General features: G+C 38.0%; 1 protein-coding gene and 1 pseudogene across 1 annotated transcript in view; both read left to right on the top strand.

Annotated features, from left to right (window-relative positions):
- DCDC1 (doublecortin domain containing 1) overlaps nt 1-25572 on the top strand; it is a 333646-nt gene that overhangs the window by 51319 nt on the left and 256755 nt on the right. Inside the window, 2 exon segments of the mRNA XM_040980267.1 lie at nt 21561-21573; nt 23653-23660. Of these exon segments, the coding sequence (XP_040836201.1) occupies nt 21561-21573; nt 23653-23660 (21 nt within the window).
- On the top strand, nt 3942-12428 carry LOC121156478 (annotated as a pseudogene).

The following is a 25572-nucleotide window of genomic DNA, read 5'->3' as shown; positions in this document are numbered from 1 at the left end:
ATCCATGACTTGGAACATTTCATTTACTTGGCATAAAGCTGTTTAGGTCAGAGGAAAATTCATCAAATCTGTATTTTTCTCTAATTCTCTCAAAATTATACTACCAGATGTCAAATATGTATCTCTGGCTCAAAAATTGAACTTTTTGCCATGAAAAGTATTTATTACATAACTCACTTTGGACAAAGTTAAGAGATGTTTCTTTTCGCAAGAGAATTTGCTATATAGGAACGGAATGCTACATCGAAATCTCCACTGGGTGTCTTTCAGGAAGAAAATGATCCTTGTTAATATTAAATCTTCCTCCATAAATGAGAACTCATTTTTTAAAAATGTTATTTTAAAGTAAATATGTTTTATTTAAAAATTGCAAGATTCATGAAAGGAATGTAGATTGTCTGGTTTGAGTAGCTGTGCATGTTTGGCTAAATGAGTTCTGTTTGGGGATTGAAAATTTGTTCAACTTTATCAGGATATCAAAAATACTATCACATTTTATTTCTTAACTAATTGAATATTTAAATTTATAATCTATTTTGAATGAAGTAATATGAAAATTTTTAAAATCCAGCATTATTTTATAATTTGCCTCTCTGAGGAGTGACTACATAATTGAACATTTTCTAGCTGTCTGAATGTGTTTTATGCTAATACAGATATAATGAAAATGCAGATGTAAATTAGTAATAAGGAAAGTTGACCAATTTGGAAAAGGTTAGTTAAAAGGAATATTCCATTTATTTAGTTTTCAACTTATACAATGAAAATCTTTTTTTTTCCAAGTTTATGAAACTACAATTTTAAATTTCCCTGAAAAAGATATGGGGAATTACTATATTAATAATGCACTTTTTCCTAACATACTACTTACATGTAAATATTTTGTGTTTTCATACGTGTGTGAACCTCTGTACAAAATATAAATGATTATAACATTATTTCCTTTTTGAACAAAATTTCATAAATCAGACATCCTAATCTTATGTTATGCCTATTGATATTTAAGGTATTAGAGATAGAATGTATTATTTTGAAATTTATAATTATATTGGGTAGAAAACAGTTATTTTAAAATATCCAAATAAGTATAGAATTGTTCTGATAAAGTAAGTGAAAGTAGGCCTGGCAAATTTTCTTTAAATTACTCAACCACCCACAGGTATTATTGCCTATGACTCTTTTGAAATGAGAATAAATTTTATAGAGTTACAGCAGCAAAGTGAAAGAGTGTATTTGATAGATTCCCTGAATGGTTTCAACACCCACAGGTATTATTTGTAAGAAAACAATCATGCCGAGTCCTCAGCTGGTTAGAGAGGGCACAGCTTTCTATCTTCACCTGACATCCTATCTGTTCTGTCAACCTCCCAGACCCCCTGCTGCCGCCAGTCCTCCCCAGACAATAACTCTCCCGGAGAAGTCTGTGTGCATGGGCAAGAATATGAATTTTGTGTGTGTGAAGAACTAAATCTGTATTGGAGTCATGTTCTTTTGGGAAGGGATACCAAGTAACTAGTATTTTGCATTTGTTATTCAGATTGACCAATGTTAGTGATTGATACTTAATATCTCTTATTATTAAGAAATCTGATGATTGATAAAATGAGCTTCTGATTTTGGAAATCATTGCTTTGCCTCCTTTTACTCAGACACAGGATACTTTCTTCATACCTACTGTCAGCAGTGTTAGTTTGGATAAACATTAATCTCACAACAAATTGAATCTTTTCAAATAATACAATTTATCTTTTACATTTATGTAACAAAAGGTATAAATGATTATAGTTTTTGCTTATTGCTCCCTTCAGTCAACTTTTCTTAAGTTAACTGTTTGAAAATCAGCTTCAGTTAGGAAGTCGTAATTTCTTTTAAAAACATATATGTCTTCTATTTCTAAAATAGTTTAAATTCCTACACAAAGCTAGTCATGAATAGAAAAATAATACAAGGACCCATTCACCTATACTTAACATTATATGTCATTGGGAAGTGAATGTGAAAAGTTTCAAAAAAGATTTTCTAGCATAAATAAAAGCTTTTGAAAAAATCTAAGTCCTCAGCATTGGCAAGCAACAGGTGACTTACATCTTCCAGAGCTATAAAATACCACTTATCCGAGATATTTACGACCAGAAGTGCCCAGCTGTTTGGATTTTGGGGGGAAGAGGATTTGGGAGTATTTGCATATGCACAATGAGGTATCTTGGGATGGTATCCAAGTTTCTAAATGTGAATTCATGTTTCATATATATTTTACACAGAAAGCTTAAAGGTAATTTTATATTTATAATGTAATATTTTTTAATGTGCCCATTTTCTGACCAATGTTGCCACAAGATCATGTGTGGAATTTTCCACATGGGAAATGCTGACACTCAAAATTTTAATTTTCCAAATATATCAGCTCACCCTGTACTACTTATATACTGCCCTCATGTAGTTTTAGTTGATATTAATTTAAATTAAATGTAACTGAAACACATCATTTCTGTGTCACTGGCCACGTTTTAGGGGCTCTATAGTTATATCATCACTGAAAGTTCTGTTGGGCAAATTAAAATAAAAAACTTTTAACAAATTAAGTCAGACTTTAATTCTTGCCTTGAATACATCATCCCATGACAGAGTGACAAAGGTGTTTTTACATGACCAGAGTTCAATTCAGTATTGGATAAATAAGATACTCTAGTATTCACAACACAAAATGAAACAGAAACAAAATCCACATAGGTTGTAACTTCTTTGCCACCTAACCATAGGCTGATACTTTAAGCTCTTCAGTGTCTCTCCAGACACTGGGGCTTAGGCAGTGGGATGAGAACAGACTAGGGTTGTTCTCTGGCAGGTAGAGAAAGAAACAGAGGGCAGTTTTAATGTTTGCAGTGTCAAGTTCACTGTGCATCTTTGATTGAAATTATTCAGTTCGAGAATGTGACTACAATAGAAATTAGACTGTATTTGCTTTCCAAAAGCATACCCCTTCTTCTCCAGTCTTTGCAGGTGTTTAACCTGGGGTGGGTGGGGGGTGGGATCTCTAGGCATCAAGAAACAGTTGGTCTTATATCCTGATTGTTGTTAGACCCACTAGGACAGGAACCGGCACTCATTTGGGATCCTAGCGCTTGCAAAATGAGGAGTTTAGTTGCCAGGCTTCTATTCCAGGCCCAAGATGCGTCTCTTTTAGGGAACAGATAGATAGGTCCTGGTTTTTGATCCAGTCTGCTACTCTTTGTCTTTTAATTGATGAGTTTAATCTGTTTACATTCAGGTAAAATCTACAGGTAGTGACTTGTTTCTATCATTTTAGCATTGGATTGCTCATTATTTGGTTTGGTTTCTTTAGTGTTTTTTGAGAAGTTCTCCTTTGCTATTGTTGAGTGTGGCTGAGCCTCGTTCCCATAAACTATGCAAGGGTTTTGCTAGGATTGCTGCCTGAGATTCCTGGAACAGTGGGCCAGTAGGTACATAAATACTTTCCACAGGCTGAGACTGGTTCTTATGGAATGCTGCTGGTGTTAGTTAACAAAAGTTGAGAGGAACCACACTGGATCATGTAGAATCAGTGAGTGCAGCTTCAGGGCTTATACCTAAAGCCTCCATGGTCACAGAATACCTGCACTCTGGCTGCTTGTGGCAGTGGCACAGAGATCGGCTGTGTGACTGTGCTATACTTGGATGGGGTTGGCCCTTCGCAGAGCCAGGGAGTCACTGAGACCCCAACCGCCTTACTGCCCACTCACCCCTAAAAATGGGCTCAGTAGGATTTTCTCTTAACTGAAGCTGTTACTAGAAGGATGCATGGCAGGTTTTTCTGACCCTGACTTGGGAAGACTGTGGCTCTCCCCTTCGCAGCTGGCTGGATTGTGTGGAGAAGTGTGTCTATCCTGTTTACCTATTGCCTCGTGTACTCTCTGCTTTGTTCTGTCATTCCTCCATCAAAAATGACTGTCAATCAGTGCTGTGGAAATGTGGTCCTTGTGCAATTTTTCCTGTTCCCTGTGGCTGAAGTCAATGAAGCTTATGACTATTCAGCCATCTTGGATCCAGGTTTGTGTTTTTATAATCAATTTCTAGTTTATTTTTCATTGTGGCACAGAACATACTCTGTAGTTTGTGAACATTTGCTAGATTTGAGTTGATGCTCAGAATATGATCTAAATTAATGTATCATGTTTCTTCTGCTTTGATGTACTCTCAAATATCAGTTTGCACAAGCTAATTGAACAACATTATTCAAGTACTTCTAACCCTTGTTGAAATGAAGGGTTTTTTTTGGTTTTGTTTTGTTTTCTCTTCTTAGTTCTACCAAGGTCTTCTACTCTTTAAAGAATTATTTGTTATTTTTTGTTTGAAAGGCAGAGTGACAAAGAGACAGGAGATACATAAAGACAGACCTTAGGCTTGCTCACCTTCCAGATGGCCACAACAACCAGGCCTATGTCAGCAAAGCTAGGAAGTAGGCACTCCGTCTGGGTCTTCCACATAGCGGACAGGGGCCCAAACCCTTGTGCCATCTTTTTGCTACTGTCTCAGGTGCCTTAGCAGGGTGTTCCATTTGAAGACTATAACCTGGACTTAAACTGGTACTTTCATATGGGATGTCGACATTTGAAGCAGCGCCTTAACTCGAGGAGCCACAACACTTAACCCCTTTAGTAATATTTTTGACAAGTTTTAGTTGCTTGGCTTTGGATTGTTATATTTTCATGATTATTTGGCTTTTAAAAATCTCAACATAAAATGTTTGTTTTCTTTCTGGTAATATTTGTTCTAAAGTATATCTTATATTAATAGAGTAAATCCAGTTTTCTTCTTCACAGCTATTATGGGAAAGTTGTTTTACATAATTTAACTTATGGATATCTTTATCTTATGGATGTAACTTATGGGTATGTTTGGGTGTTATAATTTCTCTTTAATTGATATGCTTAAAATATTTATATTTATTAGTTACTTATATGATTTACTGCACATATTCTATCTCTTCATTTGTCTTAGTTGTTCTTTGTTTCCAAAGTAGGAAAAAAACTTTTTACTGTTTTCCTTTGAATTAAGTAAATGTTGTTTTAGTTGTTTTATTTTATCTCTACCATGGGCATGTTAGCTATATCCATTTGTTTTGTTTTATGTATGTAATTGTCATAGGATGTACAGGATATATATTTAGATTTTCACAATATGTTTAGCTTATATTTATTATTTCATATATGTAAACTTAAACATATATTTCTTTTTATCACCTTCATTTTTTTTACTCTTGTTGCCATATATTTTAGCATTACATATGTTATTATGCTCCATAATTATTATTATATTATTTTTATTTTCACAGTTTTTAAAATTCATTTTAATTTTATTTCGAAAGGCAGAGTTACAAAGAAAAGAATATGCAAAGGGAAATATTCCACTTGCTGGTTAATTTCCCAAATGTTCCATAGCCAGGAGCCAGGAGCCAAGAGCTTTTTCCAGGTCTCCCATATCAGTTCAGGGTCTGGAGAACTTGGGCCATCCTCTGCCACTTCAGCAGACCATAAGCAGGGAGCTGGATCAAAAGTGAAGTAGATAGGACACTAACCAGCACCCCTAAGGGATGCTGGTGTAACAGGTGGAACCATAGCCTACCATGCCGAAGTGCTGGTCATCAAAGTTTTCTTTTAAAGAGATTTTAAAGAACATCCTTTAAAAACTGTTTATTACTTTTATCTGAGAAGTCTTCGTTTTGAAAAATATTATTTTTTTATTTTATTATTCCATGACACAATTTTATAGGCTCTGGGATTTCCGTTCCCCTTTTCCTAAGTCCCCGCCTCCCTCCAATTTCCACCATGTCATTACAACGGTGTAGCCCTTTACAATCGTAAGTCCATCATTCTGCTGTTTAAGTGTTTCTTGACATTGCAGGCATGGACGATGGTAGAGTCCAACATCTTATTCTCAAGATGCCTTTAATAATTTCATTAAGAGTTCATTTTTGATTTGGAAGTAGAGATGCACACTGCATTGTATCTTCACATCCGCATGTGATAGCCTCTACTACATAGTTACTATACATCCCCTTAAATGAAAAGTCATAAAATAAAACAACAGAGAGAATAATAGAAAATTTACAACTGTATGAGAATAAATAATATGCAATTGAATGACCAATATGTTGTTGAAGAAATGAAAAAGAAAGTCAAGAACCTTCCTGACTGCTGTGTTTGATGATTTTGTTTCATGTATTCCAAATACTTTCTTTTCTCTTGTCGAAATCATCACTGGCTCATGGATTACATGGTGGCATCATTTTTCCCCAGAGACTTTTGTGTTTCCTTTTTTTCACCTATGTGTTGGTTACTCAGTGGCATGTTTTTCCCATGGTGCTGTAATTTGTTGTTGTTGTTGTTGTTGCTATTGTTCTAATTCATACCAGTTGGTGAACTTGTTTCATGGCTTCTCATTTATGGAAGTGTAAGTGATAGAATACTGGGGTCTACCATATCCAGATTTGGAGGTACAATGCAACATGCATTCCTGCTTCCAAACAAAAAAAAGACTCCCAATGAAACTATTGGAAATGTGTAGACAATGGGATGCTGGACTGTCTGGCACTGTCTGTACCAGCAATGTCAGGACACACATAAATTAAGAGACTGATGGAATTGTGACTCCTTATGAAGGACTGTACTATTGTAGCAACATAGGGAAAATCTGTCAGGAGAACCTTCCTGAAGCAAATGATGCTATTGTATGACTCATGAGTCAGCGAGGAAATTAATGAACAAAGCAAAGACTTTTTTTTCAATGAGTGAAAATAAAAACAAAAATATAACACCTCCTGCCCCCCAGGAGATGTAGCATATTCCCCAGTCTGGTTCCATAAACACTCCATTATTAAGAATATCTCATTAGTTCTAATTTATATTCCAGACATCAAAAGTAAGTACAAATATTTATGAAGTCCAATTTTAGTCTGCCAAATTTTTCCTTCAGGTTTTTTAAAGCAAATAAAGCATAAATAAAACATTCTCTCCTATGTGCCTTTTTAATAAATGAAGCCATGATCATGGATATCTAGGAATATTTTATATTTCGTGTTTTATAAATATGTGTGTTGTTCTTTTCATAATTTTAAGAAATTACATATGCAATTCATTCTTCACTTGCAACATTACTTTTATGATTTGTATTTATACTGATATACAAGCTATTATGCATTTATTTTTTTTTAGCTCTTATAAAGTATTTCATTGAATGAAATACTGTAATTTTCTTATCCAATTACTTGTTGGCAGACATTTAGTTTATTTCCAAATTGCTGTTACAATTCATGTTTGTATAAATATTTGTGCACACTACTTCTCATATCCACATGTTAAGATTTTTTTCAGGATATATACATAAAAGTAGAAGTGTGTGAAAATAATGCAACTATCTTTTTTGATTATTATAAACTAGCATTGCACAGTTATACTATGGTTTACATTTGCCCCGGAAGGTAATAGATTCACATCCATTCTAATTTTTTCACATATTCATATATCCCTATAAACATTCTGTGATTTCTTTGTTCAATAATAGTTAAGGATATGTGGGAATAATACTATTGAAGTCAATTATAGCAACAGCATACTGTACTTAATAACCCTTCTCCTACTGTATTCAATTATTTCTTTATAATTTGCATAAATTATTTAAGGAAATGATTTAATGAAAATGATTAAGTTTAGCTACATGAGTTTATGGAACTCTTTGCCATCTTTTTCAGAAGGGCTGCTATCAATATTAGTGTTCCAGAATTATGCATATTATTTTAATATGTGATAGTTAAATATATGTTTTGGGGGGCATATATTAGTACACCACTTGGGATGCAAACATCCTATATTAGGGTACATGGATGAAATCTTGGCTGTAATGCCAGTTCTAGCTTCCTGCTAATGTGCATCCTGGGAGGTAGTGGGTGGATGACTCAAGTGCTTGCTTCCCTACCATCCATATGTGAGAACTGGTTTGAGTTCCTGACTCCTGGTATTGGCCTGGCCATGTCTCGGCTATTTTCAGATATTTGGGGAGTGAGCCAGCAGATGCATGATCTTTCTTTTGCTCTCTCTCTGCCTTTTAAACAAATATAAGTAGCTAGTTAAAATGTTAATATTTCACTATTTTGATCAACATTAATTATGTTACTTTCAAAGTTAGTAATAATTCTTATTCCTGTTAATTAATTGACCAACTACTGTTGTATGAGTTGGATATTTGTGTTTATTGCAAATTAATATGGTGAAGCCCCAACTTTCTGTATGACTATTTTGAGGGGAAAGGGCTTATGTGTGGAAGTAATATTAAGAAAAGACCTTTAAGCATGAATAGCCTTATAAAAAGTGCACTGGAGAGCTTTCTCTCCCCCTCTCTTATGGGAGAACACAGCATCTCCAAACTGGGAAGACTTGAGAAGAGTCCTCCCTAGATCTTGAGCCTGTGGGTACCTTGGTCTTGCTCTCCATCTTTCAGAATGGTAAGAACATAAATTTCTGTTGTTAAGCCTCTCAGTCTATGGCATTTTATTATATTTGTCTGAGATAAGACAGATTTGTTAAGTTCAGAATTGGGATGTCACAATAACTAAATAAGTGGAAGCAGCTTTGGAGCAGGGTCATGGCAAGGTCTGGAAGACTTTTGATGTGATTTGAACTATTGCATATTTCTATTTGGTGTGATTTTTGATATATTGATGTTATGGGTGGTTTGGGTGAGGTCTTAAGTGGAAGTGAGTAAGACAATTCTGGAGACTGGAAAGGTGATCTTTGTTGTGAAGCAATGAAAATTTTAAGTGATTCTGTCTGGTGTTTGTGGGAGGTATAAACTTCCTATGACAAAACTGGATAGTATGTTGAGGGAATTTATTAGCAAAGTGTCAGGGGAAAGTCTTGGTTGCTCCTGACTGCCTACAGTGAGTTGAAAAAAGACTATTATAATAGTGAGATTCTACCATTTGCAACAAAATGGTCCCAATTGGAGATCATTATGCTCAGTAATAGAACTGAATTCCAGAAGGACAAATATCACATTTCTCACTTACATAAAGCAACATTCATGCAAAATACAAAGCAAATAAATATGTGGGTTAACAGGTACATACATATGTTCTCATAGACGAACTGTATAGCAGGGAACACACACCAGGAAGTGAAGATACCTTGCAGTTCTAACTCTGAATAAAAGGAAGACTCCCAAAGAAACTGTTGAATATACCTTTGCAATATTGGACTAGATTTTCTCTCATTTTCTATACAAACTTTGCAATGATACACTTAAATAGCAGAATGATGAACTGTGTTGCAGAAGGACTCTACTATTGCAATGATATGGAGGAAAACAATACGGGGGGAGAATAGCGAGGAAGAAAGGGGGGATGGATGGGAGAATCCTTATTTTATGAGACCATATTATGGAAAATAACAATAGCATAAAACTTTTTTTTAAAAGGAGATTAATAATAGGAAAAACTCCTAAAAAAAAAAAGGAAGCAGAACAAAAAGAGCTTAAGTTGTTGAAAATCTTCCAGTCTATCCATATTGCAAAGTTCATAAGAAATCCTATTCGGGTTTGCAGGAGCAACCATTTGATAAAGACTGAGTGGGGCTATGTGGTGTAGCATGCCAATCCTCTGTCTGTGGTGGCTGGCATCTACTATGTTGGCCATTTCATGTCCTGGATGTTCCAATTCTGATATAACTGCCTCCTGGTGGCCTGGGGAAGTAGTGGAGGATGGCCCGATGTCTTGGATCCTTGCACCCACATGGGAAACATGGAAGATGCTTCTCAGGCTAGCTTTGGATAAAGGCTAGCCTCCACCTTGCAGTGCCACTATCCCATTTCAGTGCCATTTCATGTCCTGGCTGCACTACTTCTGATACACTCCCTGCTTGTCACCTGGGAAAACAGTGGAGGATGGCTTAAGGCCTTGAGCTCCTGTACCACGTGGGAGACCTGGAAGAAGCTCCTGACTCCTGACTTTTAGTTGGCTCAGCACCCACCATTGTAGCCATTTGGGGAGTGAAATACCAGATGGAAGATATCTCTCTCTCTGTCTCGTTTCCATTCAAATAAAAAGAAATACATCTCTTTTTTTAAAGGATAGATGTTCTAGAGTTATATTGCCTGTATTCAAGTCCATACTGTATTATTTAGCTAATTTTAGGGCATTGGACAAGTTAGCTAATCCCTGTTTTTGTTTTTCTCATCTGTAAAATGGAATTTATTATGGAGCTGTTGTGAATTATCATATGTAGGCCCTTAAAAATTAGATGATATTTAAAAACAGTTGTATCGGGCCCGGCGCGGTGGCGCAAGTGGTTAAAGGTCCTCGCCTTGCACGCCCGGGATCCCATATGGCCGCCGGTTCTAATCCCGGCAGCCCCGCTTCCCTTCCAGCTCCCTGCCTGTGGCCTGGGAAAACAGTCGAGGACGGCCCAAAGCTTTGGGACCCTGCACCTGCGTGGGAGACCCGGAAGAGGCTCCTGGCTTCGGATCGGCATAGTATCGGCCCGTTGCAGCTCACTTGGGGAGTGAATCATCGGACGGAAGATCTTCCTCTCTGTCTCTCCTCTCTGTATATCCGCCTTTCCAATGAAAAAATAATAAAAATAAATCTTTAAAATAAAAAAAACAAACAAACAGTTGTATCACTAGGTGCCAGGCACATAGAAAATTTGGTAGAGGGTACTATGATTCTTAACATCTCTGCTTTATCCAATTGGTTATCACCTTTGTCAGGCATTGTGCCCTGTTCTTCATGAGCATTCAAAACATATTTGTTGATGATAAACCAGTGAAAGAGTGAAACGCAGTCTGATTTTTTTTTTTTTTACCAATTTTGACTATTTTGTCATCTTTCAGTTATCAATTTGGATTCACTAATGCCATGACTTCAGCATTGTCTTGATATTTTTGAAGTTTAAGACCATTAGAATCCCTGAGGTACCATTCTGTTCACTTATATCCAATATGTTTGGGGCAGGACCACGAATCTAGTTTGCCAAAAGTGTATCCACGGTGGGCATTTGGCACAGAGGTCTGAGCAGGGCTTGCCATGCCCTCAGCTATGTGTCTGGACTTGATTTTTGATTCCACTTCTGGCTTCAGTTTCTTGAAGGCAGTGGTTATGGCTCAGTACGTGGTTCCCTGTCATCTGTGTGGGAGACCCAGACTGAGTCAAATTCTGTCCTCCTGGCTTTGTCTGGCTCATCCTCAGCTGTGTTTTTTTGTTTTGTTTTGTTTTGTTTTTTGGTTTTGTTTTTTGTTTTTTTTTTTTGCGGGGAGAGGGGTGATATTTAAGAAGTGAAATGGTAATTGCTCTTTCTACCTCTCTTTTTAAAATAAATGCAAAGAACCAAGTAGAACTATTTAAAAATGGTGCATAAATGTTTCTGCTATTCAGCCAGGTTGAAGTATCATGAAAATTGTCTCTGTATTTTTAATGAACTTTTTGAGATCAGTATTTTTTTCCCCTGAGATTCATTTATTTACTTGAAAGGGAGAATTACAGAATGAGACAGAGAGACAGAGAGAGCTCTAAATGGCACAGCAGCCATGGCCAGGATGGCTGAAACCAGGAGCTTGGCTTCCCGCACAGATGGTGGGGGACATATTTTGCTGCTTTCCCAGGTGCATTAAAGGAGCGCTGTCCTAGAAGTATAGCGCAGGCCAGTGCGGCTTGCATTGCCACTCGCTGACTGCTGCTGGGTGTGTGGTCACTGCAGAACCACGCCGTTGCCTCCGCTGCTCTCCCGTGTCTGTCAGTCTCAGGGCTACACGTCATTTTGGAATAACTGTATATCATTTGGATTAGGTGGCTGTATGTTAATAGAATTAGCCTTGAGAGGAAGATTTGAACTGGAATCTTGTGGAATGAGACCTCAAAGTCTGTTAACAAGAAAGGCAATCTGTAAGTCAGCTGCTCACGCAGGAGATGCGTTCCTCAATGAAGCCCTGAGGGATGTTAAAGAGACGCAGCCTCCGGAAACCGTCCAATGCTGGATTGAATTATTTAGTGGTGAAGCTTGGAACCTGTTAAAATTGCATTATCTGTTAAGAAACATGTGGGAACATTTGGCTAAAAATCTGGTAGACAAGGGTGTAGTGACAACAGAGAAACAGAACTTTCTGCTTTTTGACGTGACAATACGTCTGCTCACCACCGACAACATTAAGCAGTGTCTCATCAAGAAGGTATCAGAATCAATTCTGGACAAGTAGGTGAACGACCCTGATCGCATGGACAAGTGCTTGCTGGCCTTCGTTTAGCTTGCCCCTCTTCTGGATGAGCAATATGATTTAGTCACATAGAGGGTGCGGCAGCTTCTTGGCTAGACCCAAAAGTGGAATGTCTGAAGGCCAACACCAACGAGGGTCTGTGGGCGGTGGGGGCGGCACTCATTAAGTAACTGCTCACAAGCAACATTTTCCTTTCCTTGATGTAAAGCAGTAATTTTTTCTTCTATTGACTTCTGTGTTTCTATGGTTTGTACTTTCCCATACTGCAGTTGGCTTTTGTTTTATGAACTGGTGGGTGGCTTTTTCTCTTTTGTATGTATGCAAGATTCTGCTGGTAGAAGAAGCCTTCCTCTTTCTGTTTGTAAAACCATCCGGTTCCACCTAATTCCAGGGAGTTTGACCTACCATCAGAACTCTATTAACAAATGCTAGTGTGAGTGTGATGAGAAAGGGACCCTCCTTCACTGCTGGTGCGAGTGTAGACTAGTACAACCACTAAGGGAATCAGTGTGGAGAGTGCTTAGAAAATTGCAAATAAACTTGCCATATGACTCGGCTATTCCACCTCTAGGAAAATATCCAAAGGAAATAAGAACTGCATATGAGGTGGAGATCTGTAATATAATATTTACAACAGCACAATCTATAATATTAAAAACATAGAAACACTCCAGATGTCTGTCCAAAGAGGAGTGGTTAAAGAAACTGTGGTGCATCTACTACATGGAATATTACTCGGCCATTAAAAAGAGTGAAATTATACCATTTGCAACTAGAAGGTCCCAACTAGATACCATTATGCTCAGTGAAATAGGTCAATCTCCAAAGGACAAATATCATATGTTCTCTCGGATATAAGACAGCCTTCATGTAAATTGTAAGATTAATAACCCTTTCCATTGTTTGTTTGTTTGTTTTTGCTGCATCCCATATGTTTTGATTTTCATTTCCTCCAAATGGTTTCTTTTCTCGAATTCATCGCTGGCTATGAAACTCACAGTGGCATCATTTCACCCAAGAGGCTTTGTGCTTTCTTTTTCATTTCTTCACTCATGTGTTGGTTGTTCGGTGGCACATTTTTCAACTCCATGGTGCTGTAAATTTTCGTTTTAACTTCATACCCGTTGTTGACTTTGTTTTGTGGCTTCTCATTTAAGGAAATGTATAGTGCCGGTGTAATAGACTGTCATGTTCAGCTGTGAAGATGCAATGCAGATTGCATCTCTACGTCGAAATCAAAGATGGACTCCTATTGGACATATCTAGACAATGGAATGCTGGACTGTCTGACATTGTCTGTACTAGCAATATCAGGGCACACTTCAATAGTAGACTGATGGAATCAAGAGTACTTATGAAGGACTGTTATAATAATACACTATTGTAATAATATTATTGCAATAATATGGGGAAAATCAGTCATGGGTGGGAATTTGGGGAGGGGGTAGGAAAATCCCAGACTATATGAAATTTTATCATAAAACTTAAAATTAAGTTAAAATTCAACAGTCATGCTGGCATACCAGTCCGTGCTGTCATTCTCATTGTTGCCTGTTTTGGGTTTTTGGTACTTTGTTTTTCAGAGAATCTCTGGCCTCTTCACACACACAGCTCTTGCATTCGCTCAGCTTGAGTTTCCCATATGTGGATGTCTATGTAGCACTCTGCTTGCAGTACACAAAGTCACAGCACGGCCTTCAACTCCCCAAAGGTAAATTTCTGTATGTATTAGGACATTTTATACATAGACTTCGGATAAGAAATATATACTTAGCAAAATTATTTTTAAATTGAAACAGCACATTAAATACTTAATATTAAGCATGCCTTGGATTTGCTTCTCATGGAAATCTATTGTATCATTACACTTATGATTTTAGCTATTAAATCATAAAGACCCAATTGTTTCACAAAACCAGGATGGGAAAGACTGCATCCCAGTTATGCTGTATATGCTGTGATCGTTTGGATTAGATATCAATTTCCCCTTCTCTGGACACCCCTGCCCATCTTAGTATTTTGCAGAATTTCATTAGTTGTGCACCCGCTTGCTTCGGGCGCTGTTATCTGATGGCTAATAGACTTCTCACTGAAGGAGAAAGAAGGAGTTGGGTTTGATTGGACTCTGATTTTTTCTTTTTAAAGATATGCCATTCATGGTACCTTTTGCCTATGCATCTCCTCTTCAATTTTTTTTTTTTTTTTTTTTTTTTTTGCAGACGGGGGTGATAACTACTTTTATAATTTCTGTAGGGAAGGAACTTGTGACCAGCACTAATCTTGAGTACAGTTTTTTTTTTTTTCCTTTTCTGTCCACAAGTAAATGAATGTCTGCTCCAAAGTGTTATTTATCTACTCACACTTGGTTTAGTGGGGTTGGGGGAATCAATATCAGTCCTAGCAGATGTCACGTGTTAATTGTTAGCAAATAATGACTACAACTCAGATGATTAAGAATTTTGTAACAGAAAGCTCTGCTATGTTTTACTTTTTATATGCAATGATGATGATCAGCACATTGTAAGACTATACACCTTTGCTTTTTACAAGTTTATTGTTACTCTATCACTGTTTATTGTACCATCATTGCTTTCATAATGTAAATACTATACATTGAACAAATTAAATAGCAAAATTTGTATTTGCATAATTCGTGTTACTAGAGGGGGTTTCAGGTATCAAGATTTTTTTGGTTAACATTCATTGCAAAAGTACTAGATGGTGTATAATTCTAGAGTTGAATTTGAAGCTGTTCCTTAATAAGTATACTATCTTTTAATCTGAAATAATAAATAATCTATGATCTTGAAAGTCCCTGAATCAGAAAAACAAAAGTATAACACCCCAGACTTGAACTGCTGCTCTTGTAGGGTGCCAATGTGATAGGTGGTAACCTAACCTACTAAACTACAATAGCTGTTCCTTGAGATACATCTTTTAAAATCTACTTTTTAAATGTTAGATCTCCTAGATTCTTTTTTAGGTCATGGATTATATTGCAGATTTAGTTCACATGCAACTAATTTTTTAGTCTACATTTATTCAAAATATTTGCTTTTTAGGAGCTCTTAGTTTTACTTTTGCTACAGAGTCTTTAGTTTTAATGTGAGCCTTGTGGTGTTACGTGTGTGTGTATGTGTGTAGCACTGTCTCAGGCAGGAGCTGGCCAGCCTTCAGAACACTGCTGCTCCAAGTTGAGTCCTGTTTGGACTTGTGTTTGCTACGATCACTTCTGTGCTTCTTCCAGCCATGCATGAGAATCAACATCATTACTTAAAAGCAGTAGCCTACATGCTCAGAAATTGTTGTTTTTTAGCTCCTGTTTATACTCTTCTGGAACTGTGATCTTTCTATTGTTTTACTTATATATTATAGTTAATGCTGCCTTACACCTGTGGTTGTAGATTGGACTTGGATTATATTTTTGTAATTAAAAATTAAAAATTAAATAGAAAAGGAGGAAAAGAAAGGGAGTTGAAGGAGGAGACTGAAAGGGAGGGAAGTATGATTATCTTAGAATTGCACCTAGGAAGCTCATAGAATCTGTTTTCTTTATATTAATACAAATTTTAAAAATCTGCTATCCAATTTGAGCAAAATTCTGTCTCAATTCACCAAATTTACTAAAAGTAAGGACTGGCAATATAATACAGATGTCTTGTAGGTTTGGTGTATGACCAATATACCAGGTCATGGGTGTGTAGGTAAATGTGAAATTTTTAACATTAGAGTTAGACTGTGATCCCCTATGCTTATAAATCTGTATTTGGAAAAATATTTAAAAACCACATCATACTGAGGGATTGAAACATGAGACATGAAACAGAGATTCTGAAGTTTAATCCTTCCCAACCTATCGTTTTTATGACATTTAGATGTTACTTCTTGTATTAACATAACCTCTCTTCCTTTTATAAACGTACTTTTATGTTGATATAATAAAAAAGTATGTTTTAGCTCTTGAAGCCCTCTACAAATGTCATTGTACACTGAACAGTAAATGTAACCCAAATAGCCTAATGTCAGGAAAAATTAATATCAATGCAGCATGTTAATGATGATGGCTTTTCAAAAGGGTTATTTTATATATAAGGAAAACGGTCTTTTGTTATATTTAAGTAGAATTGTAGAAAGCAGAATTTGAAAAGAGAATCTTTACTGTGCTTATGTCCATGTAATTAATTTTCAAAATGTCAAGAGAAAAGGCTATGGGGAAAACAAAAGCAACGGTGATGATATTAGCTTATATTTTATACCAATGTGTATACCAATTTTGTTAGTTTCCTGGTGTTTTGGCTCTTGTGAGGACTTTAGGATACTCTGCTTTTTTTTTTTCTTCCAACATTCTCATAATCCTTTAGTTATATTTTCTGCCTTGACAATCTTTGTTTTATGACATATTTTGTTTTAAAGTACAAGACAAAAATGCATTTAATGAGTTCATACTTTGCAGGGAAACATCTTTGTATTTTGTAATGCTGATATTTCTATGAAAATATAACACAAATCTTCAAATAATAGCCACTTGGTGAGTACAGGACAAATATCCTTTGTTAGAAGACATGGACAGAGTTATAGGGCACGTTATGAAAATAATTATTCCTTTAGTTTAGTTCTGCATGCATTTTTTGATATTCTTTTCTAAAATAATGAAGTGGCATTACTTGAATGGCTTTCATTTTTGTAAAGACATTCATGTATATTACAAATGTAGTCAAATGCTGGATAATTTATCATGGCTATGTTTTACTACTTATTATTTTCAAGTTTTCTTAGAAATAGTAGTAACCTTTGAATTGAGTATAAAGGTTTGTTAAGCAGCATATCTTCAGTATGTAGGCAATAAGACACATGTATAAAAGTGCATTATTTTCCTACATATATAACATCTAGATATTTTATTTCAGAGATAGTGCTTTTAAGGTATCTATCTACCTATCTACCTATCTATCAATGAAAGAGAGAGGAAAGAAAGAGAGAATATTATCCACCTGCTGGTTCACTCCCCAAATACTATTTACTTGATCTGCCCCTTTAACACATGAGTACTGTCTACACCTGTAGTCAAGCAAGTCCAAGTGTTTCTTAAAGGTTAAAAGCAGTATTTAACTCATCCACAGGTTCTAAATTCACACCAGGGTTTGTATACCTATCAATCAACCATTGATTTTAAACTTTCCAGTTCATGAGCAGTAGGATATTTGTGTATCTGTGCTAGTCATCTACTTAAGGATCTCTTCCACAGCAATCTTTTGAAACCAGGGGCAAATGATGTCCACATCTTTCATTATCCTCATTTTCTACCTAGATTAGTAGGAGCTTCCCTGTTTATCTGGGATTCTTTCTTTTTGAAGTTTCTTGATGTCCTTTCATATTAATACATCCTAGTGGGACCATCTCAGTGCATTAGTGAAGCTGTGCTAACAGCTCTAATTGCTAAAGGGACTGGGTTGGGAACTCCCCCACTTTCTGCCCTACATGTTCCTTCACTCTGTGTGCCAGAGGTATGGGACAGGCAGCTTTGTCAAGCCACAGATAAATCCCTGTGACACCCCTCTCCTTATTTGCCTTAAGCTGATGAGATTAATAAAGGCTGTTCCAAAACTTCTTTCCAGAACAAAAAAAAGGCCTGCTGTAAAAATGGGACTTGCTGTTTCCATTTTTAGGCCCAGAAGTAGCTGTCAAATTTTAAATGACAGTTAAAAAGATTTGAAAATGTGGGTCAAATGTGGACTATGTAAGTACATGTACACATGACATGCATATAGACATTATGCATGTGTCTCACATACATATATACATACATACATTTAAGATATCACAACCTTTAATTTCATTATTAGTATTGAACAGAAATTTGTATTTTAGTCACATTTACTTTTGAATTTGCTTAGGGTAAATTTAATTTTTTAAAAGATGGAAATTTTAACCCACTTTTGATATGAATTTGATGTAAAAGCTCACCGACATTTGTGTGTGTGTGTGTATATATATATGCATATATATACATAACTCTTTATATACAGTTAAAAAGTTAAAATGACCAGTTGCGTTTGACTTGTTTGAAACCAATTTTTTAAAATAGTATGTATGTATGTATAAACACTTAATTTGCTTTAGGTTTATTTACAGAAGTATTTATATTCATTTTTTTCTTATAACAGTTCAATTATTAAAGACCAAAAGTATAAATTACCCTAAATTATTATGTCTTTAAGTTATACTTTATAACAATCTTTTACCTTAAGAAAGTCAAATGATAAAAGCACATTTCCTTTATCTTATTCATAACCTGTACTTTCTGAAGATCAATTTAAGGTATATTGTCTCTTCAAATGAGATTAAATTGGGCCTCAGTCATCTGTTTCCTGTCAGTTTCTATTATTTTATACTTGTTCATCAATCCTTGAGGGAAATTAGACTGTGGAACTGATTAGCATAATGCTCAGGGAGGGCGTGGTATGAGGCTCTTTGCCTCCTCGCACACTGATGTTCCTACCAAGCTCTCGGTTATGAATATTCCCATTGGATCCTGCCCCAGATTAACAGAATGAGTGTGTCCCATAAAATTACAACTTAGAAATTAACTTTAAATGTTTAAGCCTACTTTCATGTTGTACATGTTGAATGTAGTCCTTTGTTGTTGTTGCTCATCATTTACTGTCTCATGCCTCATCCATACAGTTTCTTACAGTTAGAGTATTAATTATTGTCACAGTATTTTCATTTCAGTAGCTCCATGTTTACTTGACCTTATTTTATAATGTTCTGGGGGATTGTGTATATCCACATGTCTAATTATGGAGACATACTGTTTGCAATAGTAGAAAAGAAAATCACATCCCATGAGGTCACCTGCTCACTTTATTTTTTATGAAAACAGCTCTTCTGTTCTGCAATTAATTAATGTAATTCATTTTTTTAACTGTAGGAGTTGTCGCTTAAGTGAATAAATGCTATGTAAAATTACTTAAATTTTAAAGTATAAAGTCTCACTACCAAAACTTGGGATAAATGCTGTTAATAATACTTTCTAGACATTTACATAACATGTAGACATTCATGTATGTATATATATGTATATATATATTCATACTGTTTCTTTTTGTTTGTATTATTTTGCAGCTTGTGTTATTATTTACCATAATCCTTTCTTCAGTTTCACTACTTGCAGAGTAAGACTATGTATTACACTGTGTAAACTCTTGGGAATAGAAACCAGCCAGCAATTAAAATCTGGTCTACATGTTATAATCCATAAGGCTAAATTTAGGAAGATGATTTTGACATGAGGCTATGAGACTGGAACTTACTCAACCCAAAGCGGAGAGACTGAAGAACTGCATGGCTGGAGAATAGCAAATAATTGTTCTTTCAGAGAAAGACAGTATGCCAATGAGGTGGGTGGAGAGACACAGAGAGAGAGAGAGTATTCTAAAGAGGGTGGGGGGGGGGGAGAATGGTCAGGAGAGTGAGTTGGTGAATTATATAGATGGTGACCTTATCAATGAGCATTATTAGTGTTCTGTTCATATGATAGCAAAGGGAAAATATGAGCAGATAACTGAAACTTCTTCCTGGTAGAGGCACTCAATAATGTCCCTTTTATATGGCAAAAGCTGATCACATCTCATGTCATAGTTACATAAAACTACTTTTGGACATGTAGGTTATTTAACTTTTACTACAATGAATAGTGCTAGGTATCAATCAGTATTGTTATACAGACAATATTGCATATGCCTGCTTTTTTTATGAACTCCTAGAATTAGAATTAGTGGAACAAATAATACACATGCTTATTTTCTGCCAAATATTGACTAATAGATTTTAAAAAAGGAATTTGAGCCCATTTTCATTGTATAGAAGATGGATTCTTTGCCATTTTCTTGTATCTTCACTTTCATTCCCCTGTGTCAGCCTGATTAATGAAAAACTCACTCAAAAAATCTTGTTTCTTAGATTTAAAAATTATTAATTATTTTTATTTTTGATGATTTTTACATAGTTGATTAGGGTGATTAGTGTCAAGGGCTACAGGAAGGTGGGTGAGATCATGATTTCCACATTCTCTTTCCTTCCTGTATCTGGAAGAAGAGGGGAGACAAGGAGAGAAGCCACACTCAGCCTCCCAAATGCCTCTGCACCCTGGGATGGAAGGCAGCCACCCAACACAAACCCAGGGTTCCCAATGTGGGGCATGCTCTTAAGGGTACTACTGAGCTGGTTTGGATAGTTTAGCAGTTCTGAATTAGTGCTGATGTTGCCACTCCAAGCACGATGAAATCTCTCCTGAATCCACTGTTTGAAATAGTCCAAGCTAGAGTCTCCGTTTCCCCAGTTATTCACTGCCAACACTTGGCTTGGGCGTTGGCAGTGTTGGTGTTGATTTGTTCTGTCCTTCGTCCTCTGTCATGGTATCAGGTATCCTCTACTGACTCTGGTGTACTGCCATATCCTCCATGTACACCTGGATGTGCTGTCTACTGCTCCATGTAAGCCACTGAGGAGGCCTAGCTCAGACTCATGCACTCCACGGTTAGACTATGGAAGCTGCAATTACCTCTATCATTGGGGTTCTGAGTCCAGCAGTTTAGCTGGTGGGGATCCCTATAGAAATTTCATCTGAGGTGATCCCAGAACTGATTCCTGTGTGTGCTTGCCAATGCAGGGTTTGGTGTAGTCCGTTGCCCCAATTGGTTTATCCACATACAATTGCTGGGTCAGTTCTGTTTCCAGCCCTGCCTTCCACATGAACCAATGGGTGTTGCAACCAAGTCTGATCCTGCCCACCACAAACTCGGTCTTCATGAAAACCAGTGGGAAGTTGTAGCCTAGTTGGAGCGACCTGCAATAATCCCCACCAGGCCCATCCCCTGCCCTGATTTCCATATTTGCCAGTATGTACAGCTGACTGGTCCAGTCTGTCACATATCCCATTCAGCTGTCATACATGTCAATGGGCAGTGAAGCCTAGTTCAACCCAACCAGCTCTACTATCCACCCCACACACCTGCTGGCGGATGCCAGTCTGTCTAGTCCTGGTTCTCATGCTCACCAGTGGGAGTGGCAACCCAGGAGGGAGGTGCCCACTCTTTCCCCAATGGGTCCATTTCCACTCCTGGATCTTGCACTCTTCAGGTGGTTCTGCAGTTTAACTAGGCAGAATTCACCCTCTATGCCAGTATCTGCCAGCTGATACTGAGATAAACCCCAACCAACCCACACCTACTCTGACTTAGGCATGCACCAGTAGGAACAGTCAACCCAGCCTGACTTTACCCTGATCCAGCTCACACGAGGCCAAAAGGTATTGTAGCTCTGCCCAGCCTCTTCTGCCCCATCCCAATACTCACTCTCCAGTGGGAGTGGTGTTCCAGCATGGGAGCCCTCCACATTCCCACTATGGATTTTGCCTCCCATCCCTTGATCTCACATGTGCTAGGTGGGTGCTGTGGTCCAGTCTGGTATGGCCCGCTTCACTTGGAATTTGACTGTGTGCTGTATTGTGGCTGGGCTGTGCCCACCTGCACTTCTAGCTCATGCTGGTGTGGGCTACAGCCTAGCCCAACCATCTAGACTCCAGTCCTAGCCCTCATGTGGACTGGCTTGTGATGTGACCCAACCCAACCCAACCCAACCCATACTCCATCCTGGTGTTTGGATTCACCAGCAGATGATATGGCCTGCCCCAGCTTGTTTTGCCCCTGACATGCACCAAGTGTATACTGGTGGGTACTGTTCTCTGGTCTGGTCCAGGCTGCTGCCTGTCATGGTTCTTGCACTCACCTGCAGGGACCATGTCCCAAAAGAGGAGTTGCCTAAACTCTTCCAACAGAACCTCTCCCAATGTCAGATCTCATGTACACCAGTGGGCCCATGGGCCAGCCCTACTTACTTAGTCCACCTTCCTGTCCTAGCAGGAACAGTAGCCTTTCCTGACTGGCCTTCACCCATTCTGGTTTTTACTGTTGGGTGTTTCGGTTCAGCCAAGTCTTATCTACACCCAGACATAGATCACACATGGCTCAGTAGGGTCAGAGACCTAGCCCAGCTCATCCTACACCTACCCTGGTTCTCACGAGCACCAGTGGGTGCTGGAGTCTAGCCCAGTCTGGCATACCCCAGACCCAGCCCACACTTGTGCCAAGGAATACTCCAGCTGTGCCCAGACTAAACAGCAGCCCCAACTCTGGCCCTTGCAGTCATCAGTGGGAACCACAACTCAGCCTGGGCGTCCCTTTGCTCCCCAACCAGGCCTGTTTCCATGTACAGATCTTGCATGTGCCAGTGGTTGCTCTGACTCAGCTTGGTATAGCCCCTCACCTGTCTTGGTCTTTGCCTTTGGATGCTGTATCCTGGCCCGACCCAGCCTGGTGCAACTCCCAACTCTTGCTGGTGGGTACCGGAACCTGGTCCTGATCAGTTTGTTCCCATTCCTGACTCATATAAGCTGGTAGGTGTGACAGCTTAGTGCAGCATGACCTGTGCTCCAGCCTGGTTTCTGTACTTGCTAGTGAGCTAAGATTTGCTTGGCCCTGCCTGGTCTGCCTCCTGTCAAAATCAACCTACACGCTAGCCAGTGGTTGGAGCTACCTTGCACAGCCTACCTGACTCCCAGGCCTGGTCCATGTACTCACCAGTAAGAGCTATGACCCAATGGGGGACTTTCCCATGTTCCCCCACTTGGTCCACTCACAGATCTAGATCTCACACATGCCAGAGTGTGCTAGGCCCTTGCCTGGCATAGTCTGCTCCTCCATCTTGGCCTAGTATGAGCTGCTGAATGTTGCAGTCTGGCACATCGCACACCCTGTTTTAGGATGCACATGTGGGTGCTGGACCTGCCCAGACTGTTCTTACTCTGTACCCATGTTGGCAGGTTCCATAGTCACACCTAGCTCAGTTCATTACTACCCCAACTCTTGAGCTAACCAGCAGGACTTGTATTTCCATAGGATTTGGCCCACATATCCCCCAAAGAATCTACTCCCAGACCTGGTTCTCTTGTGTGTTGGTTAGTGTCATGGCCCTGTCTAATGCGACCTGTCACCTGTTTCAACATTCAGTCAGGTACTGGGACATAGTTTTGCTAGGCAGGCCCCCAGCCCTAGGTTTCATTTGAACTGGTGTCTGGTGGTTGGTAATATTCTATGCTAACAAGACCAATTCTGGATTCCCAAGTGGGCTAGTGAGTCTGACCCATGCAGATCTTCAAACTCTCCTCCAAACCACTAGGTCTCAGACCCCTCATTTACCTGCAAACACAGTAGCCCTGTAATTGAGTGCCCCTCAGGAGATTCATTCCTCACCTACACGTACTGTGGCCTTATCTAGGGATGTCCCTAGTCAGTAAATCTAGACCCCGAAGACCCCAGCGCTTGTCACTGGGAGACAAGCAGGTGAGCCCTGGATTTGCCCACCACTTGGCAGGGGTGGATAGGGAGCTAGCATCTTAAGCAAGAAGCCTGACTCAGCATGGGTTCTCCCAGCTACAGCCGTAACAGGAGCAATCAATCATAATGTCCCTGATGTGGCACAGAATGGTGCATTTGAGGAACAGAGGAATATAGACATGAGGCTGTACAGAAAGTTTGTTTAGCATGGTAAGGAGTTTTTTTTTTTATGCTTTGAAGATACTGGAGACTTTTAAGCCTGGAATTTGCATATAGATTTATTAACGCCTATGTGGAGATGCGACTTTATCAGAATAAGAAGGGAGACAAAGTACGTATGAAGTTGTTGAGGTATCTAGCCAGAGGTTAGTTTGTATAGACTATGTGGTTAGGATTATGAGAAATTATGAAATTTAGGATATATTTTGTAAACAAATACCTAGAAGATACTACTGGATTGGACTTTGAGTGTGAGGGAAAGATAAAACTGACAAATGTATCCTACTTCTTTGTCCCAAGTCTCAAATAGTGACTTTATTTACAGAAATGAAGAATGGGGTGAGAAGAAAGGTAGGTGCCATTAGATAGTCAGCCAAAGGTGTTGAGTAGGAAATGGGATAGACAGAGAAAAGATATCAGTGAGACATACAAATTTGGAAGCTATTAACATATAGATAATATTTAAATCCATGAAAATAGTTGTAATCACCGGGGACTTTATTTAGGAATGAGGGAATTATGAAGCATGTTAAATTCTGCTGAGGTTTGATATGAAAAAACAATAGAACATTACCTTGATTTTGATTTAACTACCTTGATGAGAATCCAGTAGGTATTGGGTAGGGCAGAAGCCTATTTTGAATGAAATGAGGTAGACGATAAAGAAAAGAGAAAGAAGTCTGGATAAGTTTCTCATAGAGTGTTTGGTTAAGCAAAATAAACAGATAAAAGTAGTTTAATGGTCAGGGAAGAGTTTCTTTGTGTGTGTGTGTGTGTGTGTGTGTGTGTGTGTGTGTGTGTAGAGAATGACAGAATTGCAGGCAGTTTATTTCTTATTATACGATTCAGTTCTATAGGTTCTGGGGATTTCCCATACCACTCCCCAATCCAGTCCCTCTCTACTGATTTTCCCTCTAGTATAGCAATCAGTAATATCCATAAACAGTCATAAGTCCATCATGTTGCTACTGAAGTGTTTTCCAACGTCTTTGACACGGACAATATCAGAGAGCCCAGCATCCTACTGTCAGGATAAATTTAGCAGTTTCACTGGGAATCCATCTTTGGTCTGGATGCAGAAATGTATACTTTGGTATGTTTTCACATCTGGACATGTCAGTCTCTGCTACACTTTTTATATTTCCCCTTAAATATAGAGCCAGAAAACCACAATGTATAACAGGGAGAAAAATAGAAAATTCATATAATTCATATCATTATGAAGCTAAACAATGTGCTACAGAACGACCAATGCATTGCTAAAGTGATGAAAAAGAAAATCAAAAACCTTGAAGAAAATGATGCTACTGCATGAACCATGTGGTATTGAAGAAATGACAAAACAGGAATGACAATAAAAACATGAACATCAATACCCATGAGATGTAGCAAAAACATTGTTGAAAGGGATGCTTACAACACCAGGTGCTTACAAATGATCAAAATGTCTCATATGGATTAAAGAGGTCCTTAATTCATGAATCACAAGGACTTACTGAAAAATACACAAATGACTATGAAGTGCAAAAGGGTAAAAATTCACAGCAAACATAATTGGATTTGAAACCAAAACACTACAAATTGAAACAAGAAAGAACCATTCCTTAGCAAGAGCAAAACAACCCCTCAACCATATTAATGAAGATCATCATGAGAGAGCTACCTCCTAACATTAACGATGAAAGAAGAATAGGTCCAA

Source organism: Ochotona curzoniae, unplaced genomic scaffold (genome assembly GCF_017591425.1).
Source record: "Ochotona curzoniae isolate NIBS_2020 unplaced genomic scaffold, NIBS_Ocur_1.0 contig_3432, whole genome shotgun sequence".
Lineage (NCBI taxonomy): Eukaryota > Metazoa > Chordata > Mammalia > Lagomorpha > Ochotonidae > Ochotona > Ochotona curzoniae.
The sequence above is the reverse complement of the archived record's forward strand: the minus strand, read 5'-3'. Positions and strand labels throughout refer to the sequence as shown.